Source organism: Mustela nivalis (genome assembly GCF_964662115.1).
Source record: "Mustela nivalis genome assembly, chromosome: 15".
Taxonomy (NCBI): Eukaryota; Metazoa; Chordata; class Mammalia; order Carnivora; family Mustelidae; genus Mustela; species Mustela nivalis.
Window position 1 is genome coordinate 9,897,945 of NC_139034.1, and position 10,714 is coordinate 9,908,658.

Below are 10,714 nucleotides of genomic sequence, written 5' to 3' on the forward strand. Positions count from 1 at the left end.
ACTACTTGAAGTAGAATGTTTAAATAATAGCTATGGTTTGAGTAGATGGAGAAGAATGGCTTTTTCTTCCCACTTCTGAATGTGTCCACCATTTCTAAGGCCTGAGAGAAAGGAATGTGGTTTAGGCAGTGGAAGAGGGGGGTGGCCTCTGCAAGAGGTGATTCTTAATGTGTAGTTCAACAGTTAGGGGATGCTCAGATTATAAGAAAGTTGAAAAGCAGGCAGTAGGGTTTAGATTTAATGCACAAAAGAATGAGAATCCATGATAAGTTCTTGAGAACTAGTGACATTGTTTACGTTATATTTTAGAAAGATTAGTATGGTTGTGGTAGGTAAAACTCAGAGAGAGGTAACTGAAGACAGGAAAGCCAGCTGTTTGCCTATATAGCAGTGCTCCAGGTGGAAAGTGATAAAAAAGATGGAGAATAAAGGACAAATACAGATTTTTTTATATGTAATTGAAGGAAAAGTAAAAGATTATCTCAGGATGTCTATCTTGAGAAATTAACAAAATAGAGAAGTTAGAGCAAGGAAATAATTGAGAAAATCCCATATGTATTTAGTTGACTTTACAGTGCGGTGTCTTTGGAGGCTAGTTGCACATCTCCGTGTAAGGAGATTGAAGGCAGATGTCTAAAGGTCATTGAAAAGCTAACAGTGCTGTGAAGCTACCTGCTGTAGTCCTGCAGCTGGTGGTCTTTCAGGACAAGTCCATTGACCGTGATGAAGAAAACTAGTAGTAGCACATGTTGTTGAGGCAACTCTAAGGCCAGCAAGCCAACTGAAACATTTTCTTCTTCATATAAGTAAGCTGGGGTTGTTAATGTTACTGAAACTTGCCAAGCCACCAGCAGACTTATTTGCATACTACTTATGTCCTACCCTGTTCTGTTCCAGACAGTTGTTGCTGCTTACATTGATCACTGCTGGAAAACAGTATATTTAATAAAGTGAACATAGGAGGTCCATGTTAAAAATAATGCATCTTAAAACTACAGAGGGGGGAGATTTGTCATTGAAGAGACTGGTTGCTGATGTATCCAAGACATTGAGTAGAAAGGGGGAAAAAGTGGTCCTACAAACAGAAATAGAAATATTTATTAATAACTTATTCCTCTCTACTTACAGAAATTGAGGTAAATTATAGTAAATTACATAGAAAGTAAGCCCTAAAAAGATCAACTTATAGAGGTCTAATGCTATACAAGGGATGAGAATTGTATTTATAGGTCAAGATAAGATATTTACTATAGCTAGTCATTTATTTGAGGTCTGTGCTTTCATGGAGATTCAAAGTATATAAGACATGTGATGAAAATTGAGGTAACTTTTATTAAAATTCTTGAGAATAGGAACCTAGACAACATAAAATTTTATCAATATATTTCACAGATAAAGATTGGGAAGATATAAAAAAGATGCCTGAACATTCAACATTAATGAAAGATTTCAGAAGAAATACGTAAGTTGGAAAGAAAATAGACCTTTGTTGATTTCTGCTTTTCCAGAATCCTCTGTATCAAAGATTGAATACTCAATGGAATACTAAACATAAGCTTATTCTAATAAATACTTTTACTTCTTTACTTAATAAATATTTTATCTTTTAAGATATTTAAGTGATATAAAGAAGGTAAACAGCTAGTTTTAGCAGCTGATTTGGATATGAGAAAAAAAACTCTTCCATATTTATTATTTTCTGGAAGCAAGCATCAGTGGAAAGGATCACAGTCAGAAACTGAAATAAGCAACCTTGCTAGCCATCACTTGCCCACCCACCTGGATTGTATAGTCATTTTAATCAGGTTTTCGTAGAGAAGAAGGAATATTTCATTTATTTATAATACAAGATCAGAGCATTGGGAGAGGACAGTTTAAAGGCCTATAACAAATTTTTTAAAAATTTTAAATTTGTTTTAAACCTACTAGAAAGGCTGAATTAAATATTTGACCCATATGTTATTTAAGAGAATTGTTAAAATAACAGTCTTATAAAAAATGCTATTCAGTATATATTATTTATGAAATTATCTTGTGTTTTCTCAGTGGTACCCATTCATAAGTGACTAGTGTGAATATTGAATAAAATATGAAATTGAGCTAATGCTTTGCCAATTATGCCATTTTCAATAAATATTCTTTATCGGTTGTGATTAAAATGATTGTTTGGAAAAACTTCAGCCAATGTAAAATTAACCTCAAAATCTCATATAGATATTTCATAGTATTTCTCTTTCAGGTATACCAACTGCAGCCTTATCAAGTATATGGAAAAACATAAAGTTAAACCAGATAGTAAAGCATTCCACTTGGTAAGCTTTAGAGAACAATAATAAAATTTTTTCCCTGGTTAGCTAACCAGAGGTGTTTTGGGGTCAGTTTATACGGTTATTTAACACTCTTAGAGTACTTTAATGGTAAATCCAGACATCTTGTTGCTGCGTATTAGTAAAGGCATGAAAACTTGTTTTTCCAAACCCATAACACGGTTTAACAGACTAATTTTTGGTTACATTAGGTTTTTAAAAGATAGTTATTGTACCAAGTCTGTCAAGAACATTTTAAAAATTACATTTATTGGTTTTCATCTATTTTTTTTTTAATTTCAACAATTTGAGAGAAGAATCCAAAAGAAAACCATCCCAGTACTCAGAAGTAACTTTTACAAATTATTTTGTATTTCAACTTTTTGAAAGATTATTTTTAAAAATTATTAACTCCCAAGATACTCTTACAAACGGGTATTAGAAGTCCTTTGGTGATGGTGTGTATTAGTTGCTTTTTCTGGAAGAATATGAGATGCAGAATTTATTACTGTATAATGGAAAAATCGTTTATTTTAGAATCTAAATGAATCCATGCACTATTGTAATTTATGACATTATAGTCAACTTTGCCAGCTTAAATTTGTTTACAGTAAAATTTCCATTTTTATATCATAACAATTAAAAATTATTCTGGGGGGTTTTTTAAAGTTATATAACATACAAAGGGGAAATTTCAGGGAGTAGGTTGTATTGTATTTGGCTTAAAATTCTTTTCGTCCTTTATTCTCAATATTTTTAAATGAATTCATTAAGTGGGAATTTGTCTTAAAAGTACTGTATTTTCCTTGTTACAATAGCAGGCCACTTGCAAACACTTCATCTATTTTCTTTGTTTCTTCTCTGTCTTCTGCTTCTGCTTCTACGCCCTCTGTTTATTTTTATTTCATGTCACATATCATATATTTCATATCAGCAACTTTAAAAGCAAGGCCTAACCTATCTTATTGCCACACAATATATTATTATCCAAATAATGGTTTCTTATAATGTACTTATAACAGGACCCAAACAGGAAGGTAAGTTAGAGCCTTATTTATTCTAATAAAATAATGATAATAGTGGTAGGCCCAGAGTCACAATTCAGGGGACTTGCTCTTACTTACCCCCAACTTGCTGCTATTCCGTGTAGTCTGCAGTGACTCTCACAACCATTACCACTGAAATCCCAGAGATCTATTTCCCTTGCAGCTTAGTTGCTTGTTTTTACCACAGTGACCTATCTTGTGTAGACCCATCTGAAAGCTCTAATGTAACTCCATTAAAACTGTTGAGCATTTTAAATGGCAAACCCATGCTTTTCCTTTCACCTCTAAAATTAAAGTTGTGCTTCCACTGAAATATCGGATCATCATAATTAAATTTAAATCTTCCCATCCCAGCATTTCCTCTGTATTTTTAAATACTTTATGTCTGTCCTCTGATTGTGTTCTCCCATCAAGTCTCAATGCATCTGTTGGTTTTCAAGTGCGATCCTGGTCCTTAGCAGTAGAATCCCCAGGGAACTTGGTAGAAAGGCCACTCCTCAGACTCCTGCACAGATATCCCAGAGCTCTGGGAGTGGGGCCTAGCAGTCTGCTTTGAGAGGTGCTCCCGGGGTACTTCTGATGTACTCTGAAGTCTGAAAACCACCATATTAGATCAAAGAGGATAAGCTGAGAGACAACTATTTAGATAAGCTCTTAAATCACCTACTAAAATCAAATGTTCTAAAATAAATAAAAATAAATCAAATATTCTAGTTCATAAAGTCTTAAGTGAACTATGTTTTAATGAAAAAATTCTGTATTTTCACATTAGCGTGACATTTCTGTAGGTAGCAAAATAATTAAAATAATACTAATAATGGCAGCTAACACATACTGCTTTTTTTGTGTTAGGTATCACTAGACTTGCTTTCCATGTATTTCCTCATTTAATTTTGAAAACAAACCTATGGTAGTAGGCGTTATTTCTAATCTCCGTTTGACAAATGAGGTTACAGAGAGAGTAAGCAACTTGTCCGAAGTCATTCAGCTAATAAATGTCAGGTGAAGACTTGAACCCAAGCAGTACCTTTAAGTCTCCATTCATAATCCCTCTGTACTAAACAAGTTCTGTATCAAGCATCATATTTATTTAGACTAGGATAGCCCTGGCCAGGAGAACTTTCTCTGATGATCTGCACTGTCCAGTAGGGAGCACATTAGCCACCTGTGGCTCTTGAGCTCTGCAATTGTACCTGATATGAATGAGAAATTGATTTTTTAAGCTTAATTTGGTTTTAAATCTAAATAGCTACATGTGGCTAGTGTATTATTTGTGCTATAATAATTTTCCCCTTAATAGAAAAGGAATAGAAAATAAAGATTTGAGTCCTGTTTTAAATTGTACAAAGCACTTTGCATAATGTAGATAATTAATTTAGAGTAAGAAGTAGGTTTAGTAGCCTCTTATAGGAGAACCAAGTAAGATCCTGATTATTAGAACAACTAAATGTGAATTACTACATCAAATGTAATAGTCAAGTTTTTCCTGTTGTTAATTTGGGGGAATAAATACCCTTCAGATTGTGCTGTTTTCATCAAAAAGCATATACGTTCCACATATGCCCAAGGATATAAAACTATGAGAAGTAACGCAGTAATGTTTTTATGATTTATGGTTTCAGCTTCAGAAGTTACTTACCATGGACCCAATAAAGCGAATTACCTCAGAACAGGCTATGCAGGATCCCTATTTCTTAGAAGATCCACTTCCTACATCAGAGTAAGTGATCAATGTGTTAACTCACCAGCATGGTAGAATTTTTTGGAGCACGATTGTTTGAGTTGTCATCTCCAAGTTGCCACTCCTCCTACCTGGGGACCCAGGGAAATCCCAATGACAAGCAAAAACTGAGTTCTGATGACTGAGGTATCATTTCAGGCTTTTAGAGGTAAGAGGCACTCCTGTTCCTATATTCCTTAATGAAACATGGCCAGCCTGGGCTTCAGTGGGGCACCAGGTACACAGTGGCGGGTTGTTTATGTGTGCTGTGGCGCACTTAGACTCACGGAGATTGCCCGCTGCTTGCAATTACAGTTTTATGTTTCAATGGCAAATTCCATTCCCAAATAAATTTGTGTTTCCCGTGTCATCTTTTATATGTAGAAGGGAGAGTTAAAAAAAATTGTGTTCAAATAGTGACATTTCCTCTGGAGTCTATTTTTGGGTTGTAACAATAAAAGAGTGAGGCCGGAATAAAAGAAAATTGAGTCATATTTGATGATTATTGATTATTTTTATACAATGAAATCCCTCCCATGGCCTGCTGTAATGTCACTGATTAGAAGAAAAGATTCATCTTGTCACAGTTGAAAGGTACTTATTCTAAAAATATGGAAACAAAATCTGTCTTGAAAGAATAAAATGAAGAATCTGAAATATTGATTGGCATGCCAGAAATCATTTTTCTTTTTTCCCCTGAGCAGTGTTTTTGCCGGTTGTCAAATCCCTTACCCAAAACGAGAATTTTTAACAGAAGAAGAGCCTGATGACAAAGGAGACAAAGTAAGTATTAAAGTACATTTGGCTGCTTCTTGTTTTATTCAATGCCACGGTAACATTTTCTTGTTTGTATTTGGTTCTCCTTCTGAGTTGAACTTTATTTTTCTATTTAACCAATTGAGAAGAACCAGCAGCAGCAGCAGGGCAATAACCATACTAATGGAACTGGTCACCCAGGGAATCAAGACAGCAGTCATACACAGGGACCCCCGTTGAAAAAAGTGAGAGTTGTTCCTCCTACCACTACCTCAGGTGGACTAATCATGACCTCAGACTATCAGGTATTTCTAGTTTATTTTGTACTTACTTGACATATCAGTATTTGTATATGGGTTTGTGACCTTTGGAAAATGCAGTATAACTAAGAAAATGCTGACCTTTATGTACCTGGGGAAATATGTTGACCTGAGTGTTACTGACATGGAAAAGTACTGACTCTGGTACAGAACAGGGTACTTACTGACTTTTGAATTAGACAGACCTGGAATGATCAAACTTAAGTTATGCCATTTATTAACTGTGTGACCTTGGACAAATAATATAACATTTCCTGGCTTTAGTTTTTCATCTGTAAATGAGCCTGGCCAAGCCTTACTTATAGTTGTAATAGGAGTAGATGTAATAAATCCTAGCCCCTGCTTTGTGGTAGGAGCTCAATCAAGGCTGTTTACAGTATACCAGGAATGATTAAGAACACAGGCTTTCAGGGTTCCTGGGTGGTTCAGTCAGTTCAGTGTCTGCCTTTGGCTCAGGTCATGATCCCGGGGTCCTGGGATAAAGCCCTGAGTTGGACTCCCTGCTCAGCAGAGGGTCTGCTTCTCCTTCTCCCTCTGCACTACCTCCCACCCCCCGCCCCAGCCTGTGGCCTCTCTTGCTTGCTCTCTCTCAAGTAAATAAATAATATCTTTAAAAACAACAAAAAAAAACACAGACTTTCAGATCCCAGCCGCTGGCTTTGGGTAACCTTGAGTAAGTAATTCAGATGTTCTCAGTTTCCTTATTTGCAGAAATGGTTGATGGCAAGTGTGAGGTGGAGCTAAGGATTAAATGAGAGGACATATGCTAAGGCACAGCAGCTAGCCTGCTGTAGTGCTTAACAGAGGGTACCACTTTTTTGTCTGCTTTTATTACCATTACTATCATTAAAATTCTTAGTAGCATTCATAGTATACATTAAGCACTTCTTAAGTGGTGATGGTGGTACTAGTGATGACTGTAATAATAAGAGCTTGTTGGGTGCTTACTATGCCAGCTTTTATACCAAGCATGAAACCTACATATTTCCTTTGATCATTGTGGTAACCCTGTGAGGTAAGGGTGATCATTGTCATTCCAGAGATGCTCAGAGAGGTGAGGTAACTTCCACGTGTTCACCTGAGCTGGGGGTAGACCCAGGACACAGGCTTAGATCTCACAACCAAGACTGCTCCGTTGTCTGCTTGTGGATCCCCTCACGTGGCATTGCCATTTTCTTTGCAGGAAGACCACTTGGAAAATCATATACCACCTCCCTGCTTATTCTAATATTGCCAGCTCACCTGGGTCTCAGTGTGGGGAGGAAACTGGAAACTGGACCAAGTAAAGTTATTTACCTACTGAAAGAGAAAAGGAGATCTTACTAAACTAATAAGGTTCCCAGAGCCTGCTATGACCCTTCAGAAATGAGATCTTAACTCTTTGCTTTGGTTAAGGAAAGGTCCAGTCTACCAAACCCTAGAAATTCTTGTCTGCCTGGGTAGTAAATAACTCTTTTCTGGGAAACTAAACAAGGAAATCAAGGACAGACATCTCTGGGGGCTCTTGTTTGTTCCAGCATCTTTTTGTCCCTATCCGGGTGGGAAAAGTACATCCCTCTTGGCTCAAGAATGTGTTTGCTTGCTAAGGTGATGGCATCCTTGGAATGAAGCAGGGCAGTGTTCGGTCCTTTGCTATTGAAACCAAGAAAATTGCTGTGCTTCTTTGTTTCTTGATGTTATCATCTGATGGTTGGTTTTTGTAGTGACTATAATTTCATGTGTTTACTCTTTTTAAAATGTTATTTTGCTAGAGTTGGTAGAATTTAGAATTATACGATTTATTGAATGTGCTTTGAAAGAAGGAGGTAGTAAATTATGGTTAATAAGTTATTATGTTTGTCTTGGGAGCTAATAATAAGAGAGAGAGGTGCAGGAAGGGAATAATAGATCAAAATCACAGGACTCAACTCTGTCTCTGTTCTTTCCCTTTGTACAGCTTTTAGAATTGAGAATAACATTATTCTTATGTTTCTATAATTATAAACTTAATTTTGTATATAACTTGTTGCAGAAAATAAAATTCATTAAAGGGCATAAAAATATTTAATGCCTAAGAAAATGATTCTGCAGTACCATTTCTTGTCCTGTTCATTTTTATTCTTTAGTCACACGTGTACTGGGAGCCTTCTGTTGAAGAAACCAGCATGTAAATTAGCTTTGAATGTCTTCGTGTATATATCATTAAGTTCACGTATAAACATCTCAAGCAAATTAATTATTACTTATCAGGTGGTTACAAAACAGCTTAAAAAGGGGATTACTGCTATAGAAAAACAATGAACTGCACAGCAGAGTCATGAGACTCAGCTTAGTATTATTTACTGGTAATACTTCTGACCTTAGCTGACATTAAAAGATTGGGGGTTTTTGTCATTTTTATTCTAAAGCTAGTACATGGTTCGAGACTTTTAAATTCTTACTACATCTAAATAAATGACATTGCAAACCTAAGCCTCACCAGCTTGGGATGGAGCCAGCTCTTAGAAACACCTGACTCTGCTTCCTTGCTCATTCTTTTGCAGCGTTCCAATCCACATGCTGCCTATCCCAACCCTGGACCAAGCACATCACAGCCACAGAGCAGCATGGGATACTCAGCTACCTCCCAGCAGCCTCCACAGTACTCACATCAGACACACCGGTACTGAGCTGCGCTGGAATGTTGTCGATGCACTGTTGCTAGTGCTGCAGGACTGACGGTGCAGCTCTCTGCGGGAACCTGGTATGGGCCATGGGAATGTACTGTACACCCACATCCTCAAACTGTCCGGTAGCCAAGTTCCACCACTTTTCACAGACCGGGGTAGTGGCTTCCAAGTTGTACCTGTTTTGGAGTTAGACTTGAAAGAAAGTGCTAGCACAGTTTGTGTTGTGGATTTGCTACTTCCATAGTTTACTTGACATGGTTCAGACTGACCAATGCATTTTTTTCAGTGACAGTCTGTAGCAGTTGAAGCTGTGAAATGTGCTAGGGGCGAGCATTTGTCGTTGTATGTGGTGAATTCTTTCAGTGTAACAACATTATCTGACCAATAGTACACACTCACTCACACACACACACACACACACACACAAAGTTTAACTGGTACTTGAAACATACAGTATATGTTAACTCAACAAAATAACCAAGACTCAAAGTGAGATTATTTTGGTACACCTTTCATTTTAGTGTCTTATCAGTGGGTTGATTCATTTTCTACATTAATCAGTGTTTTTTGACCAAGGCTATTGCTTGGGTTTTTTTGAAAGTACAAAAACCACATAGTTTTTCCAGAAAGGTTTCAAAACTCCCAAAGATTAATTTCCAACTTATAAGTTTGTTTTTATTTTCAATCTATGACTTGACTGGTATTAAAGCTGCTATTTGATAGTAATTAAATATGTTGTCATTGATATAAACCTGTTTGGTTTGGCAAACAAACTGAAATGATTGTCATAGACAGTGTTTTATTTTTCCTGTTGGTGTTGCTGATTAGTGAGCATGCTTTAAGATGAAAAAAGCATGAATGATAACTTCCTCTGAAAGGTGCGGCATCCCATTCAGATATTTTGTCCTGATTTTAAAGCTGGTTGGTGTAGTGCTATTAAAATTTTGTTCAGATAATTTTCCTTTTTAAAACTTGTTCGCACGTTGTTTAGGGTGCCCTTACTTCAGCAAAGGAGAAGGAGTAGGAGAGCCTTAGAATTTTTGAGGAAAAAAAAAACCTATAACATACAATGTACTGTATCAAACTATTTTACATGAATGACACAAGTATTCTGAATTTAAAAAAAAAATTGAACATTGTTAAAAACAAGGTGTTATGTAATAAATTTATTTTTCATAAATCAAAATATGAAGTTGGCTCTATTTTTATATACACATAGGTGTTTTAAAGTACTCCTTAATAAGTGGCCTCTAACTAAATCTCTTCAGTTGTTTTCCTTAGTAATGTCTATATATCCTGCCTCCGGAGTGGAGTGGAGTAATGACTTATGATTTAGATATGGATTCTTTACTCTGCTGCACTATAATAGAAGATGTCAACTAGACTACCTTTCTAATTGAAAGAATTATGATGAGCCTTCCATTTCTAGAATAAAGTCTAACTCAGTATGCTGAGAACAATTTGTTTTAGCCCAAATAATTATTTTTCCTCTCTCCTTCAGCACAAAACAGAGCAGATTTTAAAAGCTAACATAGTTTTTTCCTTAAAAAGTCAGCTCATTCCTCTAAAAAATTCTAAAAAACATTTGAAGAACTGAGGAATTCCAATCCCGATAGCCCTATCACAGTAAGAACAATTCAGAAGCCAAATCGGCATTTCCGCGTTCTCTCTCCCCGCGCCACAGCTCCTCCACACAGCGTGAGGATCTGATCCTAGAGCTCTGCCCTCAGCACCTTTAGGAGATCCCCTCTGGCCATGGACTGAGTGGGTCTTACCTAACCATGTCTTCTTGTTTCCCGCCACTCGGATTGTCTTCTGTTTTTGCCTCCTACCTTTGATACAGTGACTTCCAGCCTTCATGGGCATGAAGATCATCCGCAATTTGTTTTCCCTGGATCTAGTCCCAGAGGACAGTTTG

General features: G+C 36.6%; 1 protein-coding gene across 5 annotated transcripts in view; it reads left to right on the forward strand.

Annotated features, from left to right (window-relative positions):
* The window catches only part of CDK8 (cyclin dependent kinase 8), a 128,949-nt gene extending 118,967 nt beyond the window's left edge, over nucleotides 1–9,982 (forward strand). For 4 of the 5 annotated variants that reach the window (XM_082700206.1, XM_082700210.1, XM_082700208.1 and 1 more), the window contains 6 exons: nucleotides 1,393–1,462; nucleotides 2,240–2,312; nucleotides 4,975–5,072; nucleotides 5,777–5,855; nucleotides 5,975–6,133; nucleotides 8,671–9,982. In XM_082700206.1, coding sequence (XP_082556332.1) covers nucleotides 1,393–1,462; nucleotides 2,240–2,312; nucleotides 4,975–5,072; nucleotides 5,777–5,855; nucleotides 5,975–6,133; nucleotides 8,671–8,796 — 605 coding nt within the window. In that variant the 3' untranslated portion in view covers nucleotides 8,797–9,982. The remainder of the gene's footprint in view (nucleotides 1–1,392; nucleotides 1,463–2,239; nucleotides 2,313–4,974; nucleotides 5,073–5,776; nucleotides 5,856–5,974; nucleotides 6,134–8,670) is intronic. The other variant, XM_082700207.1, reaches the window with a different exon arrangement.
* The last annotated feature ends 732 nt before the right edge of the window (nucleotides 9,983–10,714 follow it).